Source organism: Pleuronectes platessa, chromosome 4 (assembly GCF_947347685.1).
Source record: "Pleuronectes platessa chromosome 4, fPlePla1.1, whole genome shotgun sequence".
In the NCBI taxonomy this organism is placed as follows: domain Eukaryota; kingdom Metazoa; phylum Chordata; class Actinopteri; order Pleuronectiformes; family Pleuronectidae; genus Pleuronectes; species Pleuronectes platessa.
The window spans coordinates 15,337,653-15,362,046 of NC_070629.1; the positions used below are offsets into that span (position 1 = coordinate 15,337,653).

Consider the following 24,394-nt stretch of genomic DNA (forward strand, 5'->3'; position numbering starts at 1 on the left):
TGCAGAGTGCCACTCACACACAAACAATAGCTTGTTGAAACCAGAGGATGATGCCAGCAGATGTTGTACATACACAGAGGGATTGTGAGCACAAAAGTTGGAGGTGAGAGAAGAAAGTAGAATGAATAAACAAGACATGGACAATTCTAGCAATAACAGTTTGAAACAAATTCAAAGTAGGATATGTGCAGTAACAGACGCCAACATATATTCATATCATGCCTAATTTTATATATATTTTCAGTATACAGTTTTTAATATGTGTAATAAGTGTATCTAAAGGGCATTCCAGGGTGGCAACTCAAACATCTTCATGCACTTTTCTTTGTTCTGCAGACTTTGAGGTAATGTAATGAAATCCTCTGTAAAGTGATAAGACTAATAATCTCAGTGTCATGGCTTTGAATGAAGTATCTCTTATCTGTTCTGTCCAGCTAGCTGCCCTAAAACAGTCAAATCTCACAGACTCAAACAACGATGTTCAATTTTCATACTTCTAACATCAGTGGAGTTAGAAAGAAAGACTGTATCCTACTTAACATGGGCTGTAAACTGAGATTAAAAAAAACGCCAAAATATTTTAAAGACTCAATTTATTTAAGAGTAGAAATGTGAAGTTCACAGTTTTGACAAAAAACATCCTGAGTGGGGAAATGTTTTGTGTTCTGCATTCATTTGATTCAGTAAAAATAACCACTTAAAGATCAGATCACTTCCACTTTAAATAAAGAGGCTTTTTTTAGCTGATAAAACTTTAACTGTGGAGTAGCGTCACTAACTTCAGTTTCAGGGAAATTACAAGTGATCTGATTGTTGTACATTTCATCTTCCACCGTTATAACGTGATGCAAACATGAATCAGATTAAAGACTTAAAAATTCCCCTGGACATTAACATTTATCGCAAGTAAAAAAGCAGATGAGCAATACGTTACCATGTACCTGAGAGAATGATTTGATAAAAAAATGTTGATCATATCAAGAAATATCCTACATGGAAAACATACGTTTTTTAATATATTTTGATTTGAGTAAATCTAGTTCTCGTTGAATCTTAATATATCACTGTAGAATTAAAGACGGTTCATTCATAACTTTTTACTACACAACAAAGTCTGGTGTGTCAGCCCTGTGTCATACCTGTAAAAATGGTAACTGGTCTGTGTATACACAGACACACACACACATACACACGTACACACACACACACACTCACACACACACACACGCAAACACACACACACACACGATATGTCGATATGTTCTAATTTAATAAAAATGTGACTAAACAGGGGACCAGCGCTCTGTAGCAGTCAGTGGATGCCTTATATTGCCCTTAACCTGAAAGTAACAGCCAACCGTAAAACACATCTTCATATTAAAATATAATGACACATGTTATATAGGGACTTATAAGTCACAGACACACACACACACACACACACATATATATATATATATATATATATATATATATATATATATTTATATCACTTTCTAGTCTTGATGACACTCAAAGTGCTCTACAGTACAGTTTCTTTACCATTCACCCACACACATGATACAGTGCATCAAAAGGCAGCACTTTTACAAGGACACAGCATCAGGGGCAACTTGGGGTTGAGTATCTTGCCCGAGGACACTTTGACATGAGGAATGTGCAGGACTGGGATCTCTCTGATTACAGGATGACCCGCTCTACCCCCTGGGACACAGTCGTGAAAATTCACCCTAACCACTAATTGTAGCCAGACAGTGGAAGTCAATGATGCCAGCTTGATGTTTTAAAACCATATTGTCAGCTTGATCCAACAACATCTCTATCTGATTCATTTAAATATATTTTTGTCATGACCTGATGCTTCCACAAATGGAAAGTAATCAACCGCTTTAATGATATTTGTAAACCTATTGTGTAACCAGAAGTCTACAATCTGGTTATTGTTGCATACACACATTGAGTTAAGGTTACACTGTCGGCACAGAATAAATTAAGACGCTGTACGTTTCTTAAAGACAAACACTTGAGAATAAAGAAAACTAAAAACAACAAAGTCTTTTTTTCACAGATGTTTTTTTTTATTTGTCAAACTGAAAGAGCTTTTGTTTGAAGCAACATCTTATTTGACTGTACACAGTTTCTCACTCTCCTCTGCAGGCCTACACCAGCTCTCTAACAGATTTACATGTTCTAGATAGTGATTGACACTCAGACTGAGGAGGTAAGAAAGAAGATGTGAACAGCTGACGCAGAAATACAAAGACAGGATGAGTTTTCCATTTTGTGACCCCCCACCCCCCACCCACACCCCTCCCCCCTTTTTTTAACCCTTGAGATGAAGTTTTACAATACACAAGACAATCTATGGTGAGTACAAAGTAAAGGCTTGTAGATCTTTTATGATATGCAGGGACATAATGTGCCGGCGGACATCTTTGTTATACGGAACCGTTCAAACTCATAAATCATGCAGAACTTCCTCAGAGCTTTATGGACGGCCTGCTCTGCGTTAAGAGCTCACAGGAAGGGAACTACAAAGATCACTCAGAGCAGATGCAGGTCAAAGTACAGACACTTGGAGAGAAAGCAACGTGGAAAATGTTCAAGACAAATGATCTGTTACAAATGATCAGTTTAGGCTTATTCTGTGTCCACGGTCCTAAGGAATGACAATCACTGATTTACACCAATAACAATTTTCACATATTGGCACGTTACAGCAAAGTCTTTCAGTGTAACATTGAAGTACAGACTGAGTTCGGCAATAACATAACAAAAGTTAACATATCCCTTCGATCTTCACACACATCAGGCCATTATAATTTGATATCATATTTTTCATTTGCCAAACCAGAATGTTATCAGCTACAGTCAGTTCCACTTATCCAGATACCACATTAGTTTTTGTTTTCAGACTTTATATGAATACTGGTCAACTACAACAACAACTGTGTTCATGGCGTGACAGCTGGAGAAGCCCCGGAACACGACGGTGCAAAGTGAGCTCTGCAATATTTGGACGGCGACACGTTTCCTGATGTTCTCTGGCGGCACTTTTTCACAAGTGTGCGTGATGAAGTCGGTCCAAAAACACGTCTGATTCCAATGGACTTATTCATTAAATATAAAGTGATGAGAATAACTCTTGCACGCTTGTTTATCTAATCTAGTCTGTCAATCAAATCTGAATAGGCTGATGCATTCAATTCCATTTTTTTTTTACTTTCTCACAGAGGCTGTGCTGTGATCTCAAACCTAAAACACTCCTTTCCAACAGCATGAAAAGATTGGCTGGTTAACTGACTGAAAGCTGACAGGTAAGTGAGTGAGTGAAACGTGACGCATGGAAGTAGACACGGCTCCTTCCAGCTCTTATTGTAGCACTCCAGAGCTTTGGGGGAAGTAGTCAAGAGTGGAAACCACTAGACTAATCCAGGCCTATTTTTAACGCTGTCTAAGGAAAGGCTGTAAAGTTTGTAACCGCTGCGAAAGACCTCAGGTACCTGTTTACTTCCATTTATTCAACCAGCCAAGCAGCACTGTTCATTTACTGCAGGATGTCACCGGCAGCCGCCTTATTGAAGACGGTGCTAAAATAACACACGATCGGTTGAAGTGCATCTTTATCCCCGACGCTGAAACACTTTTCAGTAGTGTATAATTTTTTTCCCAGTATGCTGATAAAGACTAAACTCCCTGAAATAAAGAAGCTGTTAAAAATTCTCTGTACTGTTACCACGGTTCATCATCGTTATAGGTTTGAGAGAATTGCACATATTTATATATTATTAATCTTGGACATTTGCTCTGTTCTGAAGAAATGTATTAACTTGTCATTTATCATTTCAAAAGGAGTAAAGAAATTAAAGGACTCCTTTTATTATTTCAATTGTCCACATATGGACATAATTTAAATAATTATTAAACACAGAAATCTTGGCCCAAAAAATAAGACAGTTGTGAGCTACTGTGAACGACATCTATCCTGAGCTTTTGAATTGTAATAAACTTAGATCTCCAAGACAACGTTAAAAAACATATTAGGATGCTTCCGACAACTGTGACCACTAAATCTAAATAAATACAAAAAGGAACGAGCACAAACAGTGATCCCAAATATAGAAAAAAGCTTAGTGATAAAGAGATACACTTAAAAAAGAAAAAATAGGGAACTTCTTATGAGAGCATTAAGATGTTCAACTACAGACAGTCTATAAGCCTTAGTGTCATCGCTGGAGTACCGAGGTTCACTGCAGAGCTCGTTTATTGTCTCGCATGTCAGCCATCTTCAGTAAGCTTTTGCAGTGTGTGTTAATGTTTCAGAACTATTTAGAAATGCAGATAAAAATAGGTCCCTAAATCAAAGCTCTCAGGGCTAGAGGTTTTAAATGATTTGTCATAGTATACATTTATAATTCACGCACCATGCAATTTCTTCTTTCTCTTTTACATATAATACAGGAGCATTAATAGTGTGTTGATTGATGTAGTAATGCCAGTGTCCACTAGGGTAAAAGCATGGCTTGAGCTTGTGTAGTAATCCAAGTAAAAATATATTTGAGGGTGTGACAACGTGTGATCTCTACGTCGTATTGTTTATGCTTAGTTATGGGAGAATGACGTCGGTTAATCGTGTCCGATGAATCACGTCGGACAGAATTCACATCTTTGTTAAAAAGTGACACTTTACAATAGCCTCCATGGCAACAAGGTAAAACCACAGTGAGGCCCCCTTCTCCTGGCTCCACCCCCGCCCGTCCCCCCCAACCCGGCCGTATATATTACAGAAGTTCATTCCCAACAGGATGGTCAATCTTCAGAAAGCAAAAAACAAGGATCACGTTTCAAAGTGGAGGAACAAAAAGACAAAAAAAGTGGATCAGGGGCAGGTTTTAAATCATTGTACAAAAGAACAAACAGCAACCCACCACAACCAAACACGTATTCTTGAAAAATCCATTGGAAATTGATTTCTTTTTACAGGTTGCACAGTTTATTTTTAAAATACTGGGCGAGACACCCCAGTATGTGGAGGGGCAGGGAACGATGGCAAGAAGGATGGAGGACAGCACCTCACTCCTCCACTGTGCATCCGAGGACCTCGGCACGCAGAGTGATCCTGCCGTACCATGACCAGGGGAGGATCCGGATGAGCCGAGCGTAGATGGGCGGGTCGATCACGTTCTTTCTGTGCGTGTCGTTGTCAAAGTTCCCCTGGAACACCTGTAAAAACACCAGCAAGGAGGGTTTCATTCAGTTTTATTTTGCCACACAACAAAAACACAGGACTGATGTTTTTTTTGTCTGGATTTGATCGACAAAAAAACAAACCGCAATAAGAAAATGTCATTTAACACTGCGGTAAGCTTCTGGGGATTTTAAGACTCTAAAAAGGTTTACCCAATGCTTCAGGAGTCAGCAAGTTGTGAACATATATCTGTGATAGAGGAAAAAACACACCAAAAGGCAGGCGCAGAGCATTCATGAGGCTTTTATTAGCTGATTTCTCCAGACTCTTGTTACCTTCAAGGCCTCACGCCTGAGCAGGTAATGAAGTGCAGCTAATCAGAGCTTCGATTCAAACCCCGCCTGTACAACCTGACAGGCACAATCTCTGAACTCAGGCTTATTCTTTTCGCTGCTGTTCATTTATGCATCACACATGTGAGCACACCCCCCCCCCCCCCCCCCCCCGCAGAAAATGTCTGCATTGTTAGAGTGGCACCGCTGTGAGTTTCACCTCCAGAATTAGGGACAGAAATGTAGCGCTGATTTTTACTTATCTCACTGAGCGGCATTAATAACACGCACCCCTATGCCTGTAGGTCCTATTTTTGTTCACCTCTGTAGAATTTTTCACAGAGTCAATAAATGAAGGGTGTAAGGGGAGGGCAGGAATGTTGCTAGAATACAAAATGCCTGTTTCCTCCAGTTTTAGCTACAAATTCTGATGAAATATTGTGTTACAGACAAAAGGCATATTTATGCTTAATATTAACTATGCTGAAGAAAGTGGACGGGGCCTTCTATCGATACTCTGCGTTCAATTTGTCTGTATTTGTGCACATCTTTCAAAAAACCTAAAGAGACCGACGAAATGGCGCAGTACCACCAGAAATCGAGAGGGGCAGTGCAGCCAATATTTTCAGCAAGACGACCAGAGAACACGAGGAAAAAATTCAACAATTGCTGAACTTGTGGACGAGCAACTACACGAGTCAGTGAGGTACATTGTCACCTCCTCCACCGTTGTTATTTTCACGTTTTTTTAAAACTCTTGACTCTAGACTGCCCTCTGGGGTCACATCTCTTGTTGTACGTACATTGTTGCAGCGAACATGAGCCTCAGCCTGTGTTCTACATTGTTACCCACTGGCCTCTCCTTCTATGAAAAGCACTGAGAATGTTATTACATTTATTTCATTCAGCCCATTAAAGATGTCAAGAGAGGTTTCAATGTATGAACCAATTTTATATGAATCCAGTGGCCTTCAAGAGTCTTTAACTGGGTCCTGAAACACTGGTTCAAGGATTAACAAACATAATTGTTATGCTGGGACACATGCTCTGTTGTTGATTATTAGAAGCTTTGGTGTGAGCTTAATAGACAGTAGAATGAAGTATATTAGGAAGAAGTGTATCTACTGGGACTGCTTCATTAAGGATATGATCATTTAATTTAAACGGACATTATTATGTCTGTGTAATTGGAATGAAATGGGATTCACTATTGTGTGGAATGTAAAATCAGCAGGCTTAATCCAAGCAGGTGCTGGAGACGGGGGGGTCGACCCCTTTTTTTAGAGCACAGCTCTGACAATAGTTTCAATTCAAATAATCATAATTGTTGGTTCTGGATTTAAACAGTCAAAGCATGATATCAAGGTTTTACTTTAAGACGTGTAACAACAAAAAGGATGTAAACCAAAATGACATTGAGGGCATTTGAAGAAAGACATTTTTTACTTTTTGTGGTTGAACATCAATTAATAGACTTTAGAATGTACATCCTAAAACAGAAGGATGGATATATTGAAGTTTTAAGTGACATTTTTCTCTGAGTTTGGCGATGAACAGAAATATAAACTTATATGAAATTCAGAGGGAGGAATTAATCAAACCAAATGTGTCAATGCTTCATTAGCAAATAGAGAGCAGAACTCTAGCGCTACAACAGGAATCCTTTAATTTCGTCCAGGAGAGGCTGGTGCCGCTCAACTTGACTTGTGATGATGTGCAGTTTAGTGGAAACATCAATGTGCCTTTTGTCTACTCATGAAAAAGAAGCTTTGAGTTGTTTTTTACTTCACTTTTAGATAGAATAATTCAGACTAAATGGTTGAAAAGCTGATCGATGAATGACACAAAAACATTTTTGATAAACTTGCCCACTCTTGTTTTTGGAGACTTCTCTCAAACGGCTACATAAATACGGTGGTTTTTCTATGTGAAGGAAGCGTGCATTATTACATTTTAATTAAATATAAATTTGATTGAGCTAAGCACATAATGGTGAAATAAAAAAATTAAACAGTTAGAGGAAAACTAAACTTAACGATTCTCCAAAAAGTTTAACTTTTCAGTTAACTGAAAGAATATGAAACAATCATGCAATTATCTTCCCCTTTTCCTTTTCGTGATTGCAACCACAGAGAATTGGAGTAATTTTCAGGCTGCTTGTAATTATTCACCTGTTCTTATAATAGCTTCTCTAGGGGATATATTAAATGTTAAATGTAAATACCGGAAATGTTACAATTGCTAATTTCATTTCCTTTTGAGCCCAATGCTGCTGTCTTGATTCTATATTTTTAAATAAAATCTACCGAACTGAAACACATAAATGTATACATCTATATAAGGAGTGAGTATTGTTGAGAATATATAAAAGCCATAGCATGAACAAAACAGTAAACAGTAATGATACGGTTGTGAGACATTTTCTATGGCAGTTGGACTTATAAGATGTAATTGTCCCAGATCAAAATCCAGTAATGTGACAAGATATGAAACCTCTGCTTCCTCTTCCCGGCACTTGTGTATGTTTTCATTAACACGACTACTTTCATGTGATTTTTCTTCCTTCAGCAAGTGATTTTAGTCCTTTTGTGAGCTACTTCCTGAGGACTAACATTGAAATCATGTGACAGCTGACTACTTTCATTACTTCTGATGTCTACCACAGACTAAAGCAGCTTTACATCCTGTATTTTTTTTCATCACTTTCTTCCCGCAACCTCTACTGTCCTGTTTCTCCTCTTTCTCTCATTCTAAATTGCAGAATTGAGTTTAGACTGTAGTCGAACAAGGATTACACTGGCAGGTCATCTCTCTTTGTACATGTCCTCGCAAGTTGCCCCATAAAAGTACTTAGTGGTCGTAAAATATCTATCCATCCATTCATTTTCTACCACTAATGCAGGTATGAATCAAAGTAGCAGCAGGTCAATCAAACTAATACAGATGTCCCTCTAACCAGCCAAGGTTCCTCGGGTCAGAAGGGGAGAATCCACTGTTTTCAGGCACAGAATCATGGCCTCACACTCTGAAAGGTTAACCCTTGTCACTGCTGCCAACATCCCCACTGCATTCAAAAGGTCATGGTCTGATAAAGCCAACGGAATCGCATCATCTGCAAAGAACAGAAATAGTTTGATCAACATTTGGTGACAATGATCAACCTTGGGAGAGGCCAGTACCCACCTGGGATGTCTTTGATTATTTTCCGTGAACACAACAAAATGACACTAACCCCTCAAGTAACCTAACAACAGTACCAATGCTACTTACAATTTTCGGTATATTGGCAATTTTTTTAACCACAATGTTTGTCTGCTAGTCCACAGGCACTGTCCCTAACCTCCAGGTGACTTTGAAGAAGTGTAAACCAAGACAGCCCAGATATTTCTAGAGCTTTTCCGGATGGATCTCATCCGCTCCTGGTGCCTTGCCACTGAGAAGCTTTGCCACACTCTCCGACGACCTAAAACGCTCCATAAAACGTTAGTTCCACTGAATGATGATATCCCTTATCTGAGTCAGCTGTTCTCCTGCCCAGCTGAAAACAGCCCGGGCTCAGCCTTGCTTCCTCTTCCTATGCCAGAACTTTGGGCTGGACCAACATGCCCTCTCAATTTCCTCTTCATTCCATGTTCCAAGTTTTGAAACCCAGCACAAAGCATACAATTCCAAAACGTACTAAACCATTTTGTGTTGACCTCATTTGTCCCTCTACCACATGCTAGACTAGGACAATATACATTTGACATTGGAAATAGAGATATGTGCGACAACCAGGTGTGTTGCCACAAGTCTAACGTGACAACCAGGGTGCATGGCATCCAAATGTTAGGGGCTGGACAGGAAGGCCGTGGAAAACAGTGGCTGATAGATATATGACAAGAATCTCTCCTTGACTGTCTGAGGATGTGCACAGTCTCAGAGGCAATGTCTCCTGAACAAACTGTCTGGAACAGAATGTGAAGTTTCTCCATAAAAAGGACAAATGTTGTGAAAAAGAAAAAAGGATTAGCAACATGATGAGATAATCCATGACAACAAATCATCTGCAAATGACTGTCAGGGAGTTCAAATCATTTAATAATATATTGGATGCCAACAACTGCCTCGACCTTACCAGTTAACGTTGGAAGCATTTTAACTTAGAGTAAAATAATTGATAACAAAACCTATTTTTATTTTCAAGGGATCAGGATTATTGCCTTACTGAATCCTGTTTGCAAATTTCAACAAAATCTATTTGATTCAATATTTTGCAGGAATTTTTCTTATTCTCGTTTTGAGGCTCTCCCTTTTTTCATTGCCTGCAAATCCTCTTGGTGTATTTTGGCTTTATTTCTACACCTTACAACACCTCTCACCACATGGTTCACACACATCCACATTTACACCCCCGATGGTACTGACTCAAACACCTCACAGTCCAAATATAAATTCTTTGCTGGCATTGATGGCATGTGTGTTACATCTTTTTCATGGCCCACAGGCTGGGTTATGACACCTTCCAGTCATCTCATTAAAAATTCCCAGTCAAAGTTAACAGCATCTACCGAAACAGCTTCTGAGTTGAACTTGTAGTTTATTTTTGGCGTTGTTACAAAAAATGTGGTAAACCAGGCATTTTCCAGATTTTCTTTAAGTTTACTTATTAGTTCTGCTGTTGCTTTAGTCGTCTAATCCATGGCAGAGCCTGTCGTCCTCTGTAAATAGTGGGTGGATTGCAACACAATCAAACAACTGTCTCCCCACTTATGGGTTTAATTAGACAGACGAAGTACTTGATATTATTTTTCCCAATTCAGTAATGAGATAACAAAACATAAAACACATTATAAATACGGCAGCTACTGCAGCTGAAGCCCAACCTGCTGTGTCTGACCAGTGGTCCGCCTGTCTGACATAAGGAAACAGAGGCAGAGTCACCGGCCGCTGACATTTGGAGCTGACTGGTAGTATTTGTGCTAGTTACAACTGCAATACTTCTCCAGTGTGGCAGTATTTCCTGTCAGATTAAGTTGAGTATTTTTGCAAAAGTCAAACAGCACAAGTCGAGCAGCAGCATGGACACAGTAGACCCTTTGGCTCTTTATAAACACACTCATCCAAGGTCTCTTTACTTCTTATAGATTAATCTTTTTGTCACATAAGTGATAACTACTTGAGGGTAGGTCTTGCTCCATCGCCTACAAGCATAATCATATTATCCAATAGTTAAGACAAAAGCATCCAGGGCATTTCTCAGTGTGACTTCCCTCTGAACCACGAGCCGCAACTCTGCTCCCACCTATTGATTTTCCAGGCTGGTGGAGCCACGGGTGTGCTGTACCATGGCAGGGCGCCTCTGGAGATACAACACTCTATACTTGCCCAGGCTCCATTATTTAAACCTGGTGTACTGGTCGGGGGAGCAGGTCGCTCAGATCTTTTTGCCCTCTGCCCTGTTGTTGCCTGAGCCATGTGCGGTTATGTGACTGCAATTCAACCACGTCTAGATTGAAAGGTCAAGAGAAGAGCGAGAGCTTAGAAGAGGCTCAATCAAGCTCAAATGCACAGATGATCACCTTTTCAATAATAAGTTATATAGTTGTGAGTTTTTCAAGCCCTCAGGAACATTTAACGTCCCGGACAATATTTTCCAAGACTGCAGAAAGAGAAGATTTTATATATAAGCGGTTTAACTTAAGATGACTGTCAGTTAACCTCTGACCTGGAGGGAATTGAAGGCTCTAATGGCTAATTAACCCTGTGTCACGCGTGTGCAACACTATTAAACATAAATCAATTACCTATGAAGTGTGTAAATATTGATTCCCGGGAAGGGCCAGAGGTGCAGGAGCAGTCAACGTGGCGACCCCAGGTGTAGAAAGAGTGTGCACGTGGGAAAGCAACCAAGCCGATATAATTATGGAATGTATCCGAGTTTAATTATGATCAAACAATGGGCTGTGTTGTTACTTGTCAGTTGTAAGTGCGGCGCAGAGGTATTTGGGATTTCTGTGTAAAAAAAGAAAAAAGGCAAACAAGGTGGTTGGCGTAGAGGGATCCTGTGGTGTGGGGTGTGTGTGTGTGTGTGTGTGTGTGTGTGTGCGTGTCACCGTGCCCCGCTTTTACAACATCTGTATTCTGACAGAGCCTCCTCTCTCAATCTAGATGTAACCGCCTGCAGCCTCTGCCACACAGGAGCTGGAGGGGAAGCTGAGGAGAATACTTACAAGCCTGTACCACTGTGCCTGAACCAGACACCCAGACACACACACCCAGACACACACACACACACACACACGCACACACACACACACACACACACACACACACAAATACACAGTATACCTCTGCCAAGTCAAGTATTGTGGTATGTCGGGAGGACCCTCGGGAATCAAACAGCCAAATGTGTCCTCTGACATTAATGGCGGCCTCAGCTGACTGAAGAGGGAAAACACCTTGAAGAATCCTACATCTGAACAGCCCCTTGGCTCCGCTAGGGACAAACTAATTGACATTTCAGACGCTTTGCTACACACACACTCTCAGATTGACTGGCCATCCTGCCTGTCCTCCTCTGAATTATACCCGGGCAAAGATAAAAACGATAACAGAGATGGCTTATGTCTGGTATAATTTTCAACTTATGTGTAGCTGTTTAAAGTGCTGTGATCCACAGATTTGAATTTTCTTCAAATTGGATTTAAATATAAAACCTGAGACATAACAGGTTCCTGAGGTGTCAGAGCGGCTCTCTCTCCTTCTGCCTCAGATGACGCTTGCCAGGCCCTTGGAAGGAAATCAGTGAGGTTGCCTGAGTGAAAATCATGCTGAGCCTGCGATGGCCCATATCCAAAGATAATCATGGGTGTTGAAATTATAAGCTCCTCAAGCAAGGAATTTGACTGCACAAATGGGAAAAACATTTCCCGACATTCGGCTGCTGCACTGGCTCTGCCACAAGGATAAGGGCATAAATTGATATCGGAGTATTATTTGGTTTAACAAGATTCTGTCATATTTCAGTGTTAAGATTTATCGCACTGAGCGAAGCAAAAATAAAACTCTTACTTTAAAATGGCAGTTGAAGATGGCACATAACTTCCACAAACGGCTCCGAATCAGTTTTTATTAGAGAGGCAAACATCATAGCTTTTATGTGCACGGACTGCAGAGGATGGACTGCACCACCATTTTGAAACCAAATATGACAGAAAATTAGCAACTTCAGGATTTAAGACGTTAGGGACTTATTGAAAAGGATTCTTGTACAAATATTTGGAAGAAAATGCATTAATAAATAAATATGTGGCTATAGTCATTAAAGATTAAATCTGGAAAAAATGTTTCTTCATACAAAAAATCAATTACTAAATGAAGGTTGGTACTTGCACTCGCAGTCTCTTCTGAGCTTGTTTAACTTTGAGATGTGACTGAGACACCAAATAAAATTGCAAGTTCTCAGATTAAATTATCTGTGCAAACCATTAGACTTGCTTACAAAATATTATGCTCTAAGATATTCAAGCAGTTGATTTTGGTTTAGAAAGCGAGAGGGAAGCGCTGCATGGCTCCCACCGGTCGGACAGGTGCTTTTAGTGAGGCAGGTGAGAGATGCAAACAAATGAGATGCAGGAACCTTAAGTGTTGAATAATGCAAACAGCTGTGGGGAAACAACCCACTTAATTTTATAAAGCTTTCAAACAAATTCACTGTTATTTATTCATGAAAAATGATTTCAAAAAGTTTCTACATGATAATTGTGTTGTGAAGGATTTGTCATCATGAACACATCAAATAAGTATTTTATTTTAATGGTGCTATTACTTATTCAATTCTAATTGGTAAAGTCACATTTGTGGCATGGGAATACATACACGATAATGTGCTGGGGTTATTACAGCCTATATTTTAATTGCACCTAATTTTGGAAGACTGTTGCTAAACAACAAAGAAAAACAACAAAGAAAAAATCAACACCAAAAGGTTCTAATCTGATAAGTTACACACATTTATATGGCGACGCCTGCGAGCTAGTTCTGGCAGACAACTCGAGCTGCGCTGCGCCAATCATATTACATACATCATGTGACATACATCATGTGACATACCTCAATCTCCACAACCATCTATAATACACACCCACCTTATCAGGTGGTCTATTTAACCAGAGAGACATTTCCCATCAACCCCTCTTGCTCTCACTGCTGCTGCAGTATTGCTACCTGTTGCTTCAAACCCTCCACCACCCCAGCATCCACCTGTAGGCTCTAACGGGGGTTTACAAGTATTTGCTCATCACTCCCATCATTTCTGTGTAATCATATGGGGGAGTGATTAAGTTGGAGCCTAGACGCCAAACACTAAATCTGTTGTAATAAATATATTACATGATCAAACGTGATTTGTCTGACTGAACTGTGTTTATGACAAGAAAAGTAACTAGCGAGCTCATGAGTATATAAGGATATAAAGTAATTTCTATGATGTACAATGGTTTTGACTGATGACGCTAAAATCTTTATCTATGTCAATTTATTCCAATCTCAAATTTGTAAATAATACAGTCTGATCATAAGAGATTTAAAGCAGGTCTCCATATTGTCTTTTTTCTTCAGTGCCAGTTTCTCTATTAAATTGTTCTCAGTGAAGAGAGACCGTATCCGGCTTCATGCGGCAGCCAAACGAAAAGCGCCCAGCGTCTTGTTTCTGAGCTCTCCACCTCTTTGCACCGATCTGTCTGAAAACCTCTGAACTTTTCATACAGTGTCGTTGCCTTTGCTGCTTTTCAGGCAACCAATGGGACGGACCAGAGATCGTCACCCTGGTAACAAAATAAACTGTCTATCCTGAGCGGTGTGATATGTCAGATAGAAGCTAGAAAATACTATTCGTGGCAGCAGATCAGCTGGACGCTGACTATTGATGGTGAGTAGTTGTGCTTTTGTTTTGTTGTCATGGAAACGAAACCCATGAGCAAGGCCTTTTTGATGGAGCGTAGGGGTGAACCCCCCCCCCCCCCCCCTGCCAAACTTCAAACTCTACACTAACACACTCCCTGAGATACGACTTCAGTTCCTTGTAATTTCTCTGGCTTTGTCAAGAAAATAAGCGTCATGCAATTTATGAGTGAGACTTTGTTAACTGCACTACGTTTGTTTAAAAAAAAAGTGCAATGTCTTTTTGCAGAAGCTACTGAAATGTTACAATTTGTAGAGAGTGCTAATGAGACACATTTTGAGGTCAAGCATTCTGACTCAGCCAGAGACTTTCTTGACTTGAATTAATACTGGCAGAGATGACACAGTTGTCTGTGAATGCAGTAAATGTCCTTAGACAGCCCTATAAAAATCAAAATATACTGTTAGGTCCTGTATGTGCTTACTTGAGCAGCCACTGTAAGAAGTAAATCCTGCCACGAGGCAGTGATTCAATTGGTCAAAGCCATGTCTTGCATTCTGTTGGTTAGCGAATTCTGACGGAATATTTACATACACAGAACGGGACTGATCAAAAGGAGAAGGTCTGTGAATAGGACTATACACAACTGTGAATCTGACTGACGACAAACAGTTTGGAACAGATGCAAAAGTATATTTGCATGTGTGCGGGGGGGGGGGGGGGGGGGGGGTTATTTAAGAGCCAGGGCAGAATTCTGAGGGAAAGCATCGCAATCTGAACATTAACAAAATAAATGACGCTCTCAATAGTGAAATATTACTGCGTTGGATAAATATAGGAAAGAGATTCCATAGATGAAATCCTAATCTGCACTACAAGACTAAAATAGAACGCGTTATATAGACTGCATTCCACGATCTCAGTGTATATCTCATAATAGCTTCAAACACTTCCATTGTGTTTTTTTTTTGTGCTATATACATATGTATATACATGTATGAGATTTTCTAGATCTCAGGTTACTCGATTGAGTAAACAGATCCCAAATCAGTGAATGAGCAGAGGTTGGGCTTTATCTTCCAATACTGCAGCAACAAAGAAAAGTAAACACCCCCCCTCTGGCCTGCAGAATCTCAAAGACTATAACCTGGTGCCTGCTGCTCTCCCTGATATCAGCAGATAGGCTGCTGCAGCCTTGCACTGTCGCTGCTGTCGTGGGCGATTGGAACGGACATGTGTACTTTGTTGAGGGGCCGTAAAAAACAAGATTTACGGCACAGCACTGGCCAAGTCAGGTTGACGGCACAGTCTTATCTGATCCCAGACCAGAGAGAGGCAACAGGACAGAGCAGGCAACCTCAGTTTGAGCCACAGATAAGGAGATGCTGAGGGAAAGAGGGGAAGAGGAGAAGAGAAACGGACAGGTCCCAAAATGGACATTTTCAAACGAAAAACCTGTTTATTTTCTTCTCTACATTTACTGCTCGGTGCTTTTGTCTGTGTCAGGTTTCTGTCCCTCCTATGCATCGTTCTGTTGATGCTGTTCCTCTCAACTCACACTGGCTCTTACCTTCTTGTGTGATATATAATTCACAACCGCAGTACTCACCGCACCCAAAGGCATGCATTTATAATTCCACAGTATTTTTCAATATATATGCTTTGTGTACATGGCAATGTATGTTTTTATACACAGTCTCGTCACTAAATATGTTGATGCATCTGTTTAAACCTCATGGTCTTGTGGTGTGAAGGCCACTTACCTTGTCCTTCCCTTGTTTCTGGTCTTGGTAGATACTCCACCGCTCTCCGTCGTTACTGTACGCAACTTTGTACGAGCCGACAAACTGCACGTGGCCAAAGTCTTTTGCTCCCTGGGTGATGACTCCTGTGACCTTTGTCGGCACGAGCAAGTCCACCTGTGAGAGGCAGAGAGAAAAAGCGGGATGAGACATTTCATTGGTCGAGATACTGTACGCGTGAAAAGGTTTCGGAAAAGGCTATTCTTTCCACATTCTCGTCCACTCCCCACTTTTTTTTTCTCCTTTGGAGGTTATTAGAGGATTTACTGTATAAAAAACACCAGGCGCAAGAAGTCAGTTTCAATTATTCACAGAATATTGAACAACAAGGCTAAGTCCACAACCTTGCCTCAGCACAAGTGAAATCACACACTGCAGCAGCTTCGGAGCCTCACATTGCACCACTAGGGTTAATTTTTAATATGCTTTCATTTGTTGCAGCAGGAAGGAGGCAACTCACAGCACATATTGACATTTTAAGGTTTAATTAGGCTTCACTATATTGAAAAGTGAGATTAAGCTGAACCCCAAAATCCAACAAGGCGATAATAATTATAGCACTGCCATATTTACCTATTTATATTTATTTATATTTGTACATTTCTTACCCCTCGGCGCTTACGAGTTAATATAAGAGCCATGTGAAGAAACAACAACATCCCATGGAAATTGTTGGCTTTTCACCATTTTTATACAAAGAGCTTTACTTCATTGCAAGTGTCCACAGATAAAGGTGAAGTACTTGAACAAAGCCACAAGGTAACTAAGAGTTTTCAATCATTTATTAAACAATAGTGTTAACAGATAACAGAAATATCTCTCTGTGGAGAAGTTAGTACAGCCTTGGCTCAGTGGCTGTTATTTTCTCCCTTCAGCAGTAATAACTTCTTGGAGGAGTTTTGCATAAATGCCCACCAGTCTCTGACATTGGCTCTGTAACTTTTTTTGACTCCTCTTCCGTACAAAATCCATTCAGCTACAAGATGTTCGAGGCTGTTCCGGTGTATACGGCCCCTTTCGAATAGCCCCAGCACATTTCAATGGGATTCAAATCTGGGCTTTGGCTCGGCTGCTCCTTAAAGTTCCATTTCTTCTTTTTGAGCCAATCCTTGTGGATTTGCTAGAGCGCTTGCAATCAATACACAGCTGAAAGTCCCAGTTCTGGTTCAAATTCGGCTTTTCGGACAGATGGCTTTGCAGTATCTTGAATTTATAGCTGAATCGGTGGCTGCAAACTGCCCTGTCCCTGAGGCAGTGAAGTATCCCCCAACCGTAACTGTTGCTGCGGCCAAACTATTTTCATTTGTCGGTCACACAGTATTCCAGAAGGCCTGGCCGTTGTATATATATTCATTGGCAAAGTGTAGGGTTTTTCCTTGGGGCCAAGTTTCTACACCTCCTTCCAAAAGAAGTTAAATGCACTCTCACATCAACAAGAGTTACCTGCAGATCCTATGATGAAATTTCGGTTTGGTTCTTAGGTTACTTAAATTTTGCATCAGATGGTTTATACTCTGGGGTTAGTTTGTTGGTCAGGTCAGCACTGGACAAATCGGCAGTTTTTAAGAGATTTTTTTTAATTCTCCAACCTTTTTCTCTGTTGGCCTTAGAGGGGTCTTTAGATCTCTACATGATGATATTACACACTTCAATATCAAAGAGAAGCCCTGACCCTGGATGTCTGAGGTTCAAAAGAGACAGCTGTACTGCCTAAAAGGGCTCAAATCATAGGTACCTGAAGGTGAGATAAATGTAAGAGTGAACTTTTTGCTTTTTAAATCTGACTTGGTCTTTCTTGTTTTATTTAATTGACTAAGACAAGTATAAAGCATCAAATATATGTTTTACATTTCAATGTTTACTGTGAAGGCCGGTGCATGCTTCTGCAACTGCGTCGGCGGCTTTTCACGCAGCTGTGTCGCAGGACTCTTTGTCATTCATGCTTCCCCAAGCTTCCCCAAGCGCTGCGCGTCTTATAAAGCAATTCCCCGACAGAACACTAGGCGGAGTGATGTTTTTTGTCGAAGACGACCGTAGAGATGCCTTCTTTCTTCTTCGTCGATTGTTTATTTACATAGCCACTGCGGTTCTGCGGCTCCTCGTAGCCTTTTTCTGGCGGACAAATCCGCCAATCAGTGACGGGTTATCCAATTGATCATACTTTCGGATCTCTTCTGCCAAACGCTCTTCTATTTGGTCCATATTCGTTCTTCTAAATCTTCCGTTGTTTCTGCCGGTATTATGTGGCATGAAACCGGAAATGCAACTCCGGAAAGGATGTAGTTAGCAGACCAATCACATCCCTTGCGGGCTGCGGGAGGCTTGCAGAGCTTTGCCGTCTAGTTAGAAAAATTGGGCGACGCACGTAAGCCCGTAAGAAGAGATACATAAGCACGTAAGAAGAGATACATAAGCACGTAAGAAGAGATACATAAGCACGTAAGAAGAGATACATAAGCACGTAAGAAGAGATACATAAGCACGTAAGGGGCCTGGAAGGGCTCTTGCGCTTGCAGGGCCTTGAAAACGCAGAAACATGCGCCGGCCTTTACTGTACTGAATATATCTTGTTTACCAAAAATCTGTGTTTCATAGAGGATGCGTTAAATTAACATTTCCATGAGACTCACATGATTGTGTCAACAATGTAAAGTAGATATTAATAAACGAGGCGCTGCTAGATAAAATAGATTATTTTGTGAAGCACAACAGTATATCTCTTACTGTGATGGAAGATTATAAGAAGTAATATAAAAGAAGTCTCCCACAATACATTTTAATAAGATTAAATCAGTGGGTGTTGTTTGTAATGTTAAGATAATTGTACAAGCTGTGCAGAAATACCTTTAATCTCAACAATATATTAAACAAAGAGGTTTGTTATCGTCTTGTATAGAACAATAGGTCCTAGATGACAAATTAAGGTTTTGAAATGTTCATAACTCAAGATTTCACTTTCTTTTAATGTTAATTTTGATTCTTATTCATGGAAACAAGTGAATGGTCCTAGAAAGAATTGCCTGATGTATTCCCAATTTCCCAACCCAGAAATTTAATTTTAAAACTGTCTCTCTCACACACACACACACACACACACACACACACACACACACACACACACACACACACACACACACACACACACACACACACACACACACACACACACACACACACACACACACACACACACACACAGTCAATGCAGGATGGTAAAAAGGCTCCACTTTGCATTTCGCTGTCACATGGAAAGATAGCGGCGACATTTGGGAGCAAGGAGAGAGCAACCGAGAGAGAAACATAAGCATGCAGATTTATTTCCTCTGCTGAATATACACAGCATCCAGACAGCAATACATCAAACTAATTGGCCTGGTCAGAGGCCAACATATACTATGTCACGGTGCTCTGACAGAAGCAAATACAGCCCTGAGTAGATTAAACAAATAAGCAACCAAACCGAAGTAATGCATGAGATATGGCTCGGTTTCATCACACGCCCTCGACACACTGCGGAACAGCACAGTGCATCTCAGCACAGTGCACCACACTTTTATTCTGTTTTCTTTATTTCTCGTGAGGTTTCAAAACTACTCAGGAGCTTCTCTTTCCCCTCGTGCACTTTAAGATTGGTCCCTGGGTATTACAGAGACCCTCTTAAAGGCAGAGCCCCCTGCTGTGTGCACTGGCAAACATAGACCCTTGCTCCTGACTCACACGTTGACAAGTGACAACAAAGCAAGTCTGTGACTCTCCACAAGACGTCCAAGCGGATAAACTCCCAGTGCTCCAATTGTGAGCTGTCGGGCCAATGAAAACAGGACGAAAGGCATTGAAGTTAGCGTGCAGACATAAATTAAGTCGTTACAATGCTGCGGTTACAGGTAGGTAATTATGCAGATGCGACGCATAACACATGCTCCATTTGGTGTCAATGCACTATTCATGAAGTTTCTCCTTCAAATGGAAGCTTCCACTTCCTCCCTTTCTGTGTAGTGCTCATTTCTGTTTCGGAATGCAGTCGGGGCTGTGATGTATATGAATAACTATAAACAACCGCTGCGATGTAATGACGATAACTGCCACGGCGAACCCCCAGTTAAAGAGGCCAGATGGAAACAACGACACTGGCTGCTCGGTTCATTTAGAGGGGAATGATACCTCACCACTGCAAGGCTTTGATTGCGCTCCAGTCGCCGAACGTTGAGGTAATCACATTCCAGCCCAGCAGTCAAGTCTGCCACCAAAACAAAGCAGAGTTGAAGGGGGAACCTGTAATTCCTGTCACAGGTTTAAGTCGCAAAATACAACCGCCCCTAGCGACGTCGAGCTCTCAACACTTTGATGGCTCAAACTGAATTAGGGAGCGAGACAAGCTTGTTAAAGCAAGGCCTCTCCTCCGGTCCCGCCGTCTGCTCTTCCTCCATCACACTCTCGGCCCCATTCTCTCCTCCATGAGCTGTTAACCCAGACAAACAAGGAGTGTGTGAAAGCTTTGTGACAATCTTTGGATGCTTGTGGCGCTCGCAGTTGTTGCGGGAGAAAAAAACAACATTAGAATCAATTTTAGGATTCAGCCAGCTGTGTCTAATCTTATCTCATATGATCTCTCAGTTTATCCAACAATACAGCTGAACATTGAAACGGAGACAGGGTCAAATCCTTATTTGTATGTCTCTTTGTGCAAACGTGCCCTTGTTCCAGACACACAATCCTCCGAAACTTCTTAATACAAAGGTTTGTGTGTAAATCCCATGACCACATTTAAAGTGGCTTTGCCATCGTAGGATGAAATGATTATTACAGTGAGAGGCAGCTTCATAAGGAGACAAATGAGGCCCAGTTTTGCATTTGCTCGCTTTACATATCATCCTGGTGATACAACTGTATCACTGAGACTCATTTCATCTTCACAGCCTGTGTATTAGTTTGTGCGTTACATATATTCTCCTCTGACGTAACCGTGCAGGACTCGGGATTGCGTGCACACAACTCACAAAGCCGTGAGGACAGTACCATCAACGCCACAGCAGGGTGGCTATCATTAAAAGTTAAAGCTGGTGCAACAGCGAGAAGAAAACACTCTCTTCCACGGCTCATGTCACCTGCAGTGAGTCGTGTTCTTTAAACGTGACGGTATGCTTAAATTCTTACATAACGCGAAGTACAATGGCCCGGTCATATCTCCGTTTCATGCTAAATGTAAGAACACCTGGTCTGGTTCATGCTCCCGAAGTGAAGAGACCATATCGACGCCTAAAGTCAGCATTAAAAACATGAGGTGTGAGTTTATGGCAGGTATAAGCAGGGTCTTATGAAAGATGGTATTGCATTGCATTATGGGGCTTTGGAGCTTTACCCATAGTAGAGACTGAAAGTCAAGATATATCTACCTCTTCACACTATCTCTATGGAAGTGAAATGCCAGAGCACTGTAGAACTCTCTGTGAGATTCTTTCGTAGCCTGCAAAATAAAGTAACCAGACTGGAAAACTTTGGTGAATGTTCACACACCAGCACTGTTTTGGGCCTTTAGTGAAGTGACCCGGCTCTTATGCATTGCATTGCACTTTTACATGCATTGTCAGATCTGTCTGCCGTCTGAACGGGGTATTACTTTTGTCCCGTGTCGTGACTCTGTTCTGCCCTACCATCTTCAGAAAAGCTCCTAAGCCCAACAAGCAACCCCCCCCCCCCCCCCCCCCCCCCCCCCAAAAAAAAAGAGAGACAGGACTGAAGGCATGAAGGCGGACAATTTCCAGACAAATGGTTGACTGAGGGTAGCACTTCTCCTCTGAGTGCAAAGAAAAGCCTGTGTGTCATGACACCCCTGAGTATAAAAATGTGCCATTCCCCACACGAGCACGCCAGCTAAGCCAATTCTCTATGATGAGGCAGGGGTCTGAGTCTCACTGAGCCTGAGCGGTTGTTGAGTGACATTCTGCTTTTTCTGCATGAGAACACAAAGTCTCAGCAACATGAAAGTAAAAAAAAATAAAGGTTGGCAGCACACTTACCACTACACTCACTACAGCTCAGATAAACTAGACTTAAAGTAAGTCTGTTGGACAAAGAACGTTAATTAAAATGGAAAATATAGGGTCTGATTATAAATAGCGGCATGTCAAATGAAAAACAATAGAAAATATGTTTGCCTTTTCTTGGGTGAAATATTCAGAGAGAGCAGAGCTTCAGGAATTATTTGATAAAAGGTGGTGCTGAGCATTTTTTAAACCTGAAAAACCCAGAAAATCTAACCCTAACCCTAACCCTAACCCAGGAAATTTACTAATTCATCCACACGTCCCAAGTGATAACAATTATTTATTTATTTCGAAATATTAATAATAATCAATAATACAGAAGATTTGCACTTAACGTCTTAAAAGATTTTTGAGTGCGACGAGTTATCAGGTTAATTATATAGAACAAGTGAGAAACCCTGTCAGGAAATGGACATCTTAATTTTAGGATAGAAGAATCAATGTCACTTACTATACCACTTATTTATACTGAACTAAACACAAGTTATGCCATTATGCTTCACTGCTCAACCTCAAATATCAACATACACGCGCACACACACACTTTTGAGTTTTTTTGGGTGAGCCAGAAATCGTGATTTGATGGATGCCAACAGCTCTCTTTACTTAAATTTCATAAGAATGATGAGATGAAGAAGACTTTGTTTGACTTGGTGAAGAGCCACGTTCTGAGAATCACTGCCTACACCTGCCTCTACACTTTGCAAACTTTCACTGGAGACAACTGGAATTCATGCATAATCCGAAACAACAGAACTAGACTGGTGGAGCACAGTTTGCCGATGATGTACGATAGCATACACTTCAACAGCCCCATAGTTAACTCCAATGTCTATTAGTGTCATGGCTACCTAGACAAATTTTTAATTTTTACGACCCTACCCACCCAACCTGCGGATCTTGGCGTCATTAACCCCTGAGCCTTAAAGTCCTCTACCTGAAGAAGAGAGTGTGTGAGGTGTTCCGTGTGCCCGAGGCTTTCAGAGGACATTCAGGATAAAAAGACGGTGTATATGTGTTGGCGGCATCAAGCTCCAGGAGAGTGGCGAGGAAGTGACTCTGGACACCAGTGTCAGGTGAGTTGTTCAGCACCAGTGTCACCGGTAATCACCCCCTCTCGTGAACACAGTGCTGGACCTGGTGCTGCTGCTGCAGTTGACTAGCAGGAAGATGGACACGCTGCTCTGTCTGCTGAGGAGAATTTACTCTAAGAGTGGCAGAACTTGTGATTGAGCAGCAAGGCTGAGTCAGCACAGGCTCAGCTTATATACTAATATGTGTGTCGATTGCTAGCATTAAGAACATCATGTCTGTTAACTGAATAATCCTCTGATCCTCTACAGCTGCAAATGGAACCCTGGTGTGAACCAAACAACCGAGCTGAGACCGTTTGAAAAATGTGGTTCCAGTGTCTTTGGAGGACAAGCCCAAAGTTTCAGAGACAAATCTTATTTCTTGACTCAAATTGTAACTTAATTTCAAACAGGCTAACGAGATAATTTATCATGGCTTTACAAGGACATTAAAAAATAAATAATTTTTAGACATGAACTCAGGAGAGGTCCGCAGAATAGGGCCCGGACTTTCTCTAAAGCTTAGCAATGCATTCTTCACACCTGAAAAAAGCAACAGTTCACAGTTACACAGTATTTTTCCGGAGTCTGGGGTATGAGTTGTGGTGCAGCATGCAGGAGTCAGGACATAACATATAAATTCTGTGGAAGTAACGTGTTTTGTTTTTACAGTGCATCAGCCCTTATCAACAGAAACTCTTCCATTATTTCTTTTTTCCATCCTGGCATATTTGTAATATATAGGACACTTTTTTTTTTTTTTTTTTAACATCCTGAGCGTGTTAGAAACTTGCTCACGACACATTCTCCAGATAATCTCCTGCTGTGTTCTCGGATGGGCTCACTCACTTTCTACTAAGGGGCTGGCAGGAGAAACCGCAGCGACTGTCATTGGCCTTCTCGGGTACAGTCCTTCCAGATGAGCTCGGTGCACGTCTGAAAGCAGCTGCAGTGTGTTCAGAGAACCTACTGCCTAGAATGTCCTCACTCCGTAAGGTCTATAAGTCAATATAGAAGTACAAGTACAACACCCACACACACACACACACACACACAGTAAGTAAATCTACA

General features: G+C 41.1%; 1 protein-coding gene across 1 annotated transcript in view; it reads right to left on the reverse strand.

Annotated features, from left to right (window-relative positions):
• Positions 1–2,320: 2,320 nt before the first annotated feature.
• Positions 2,321–24,394, reverse strand: part of LOC128438223 (EGF-like repeat and discoidin I-like domain-containing protein 3) — a 111,391-nt gene continuing 89,317 nt past the window's right edge. The window contains exons 9-10 of the mRNA XM_053420703.1: positions 16,168–16,323; positions 2,321–5,223 (exon numbers count right to left, since the gene is read on the reverse strand). Of these exons, the coding sequence (XP_053276678.1) occupies positions 5,074–5,223; positions 16,168–16,323 (306 nt within the window). The 3' untranslated portion in view covers positions 2,321–5,073. The remainder of the gene's footprint in view (positions 5,224–16,167; positions 16,324–24,394) is intronic.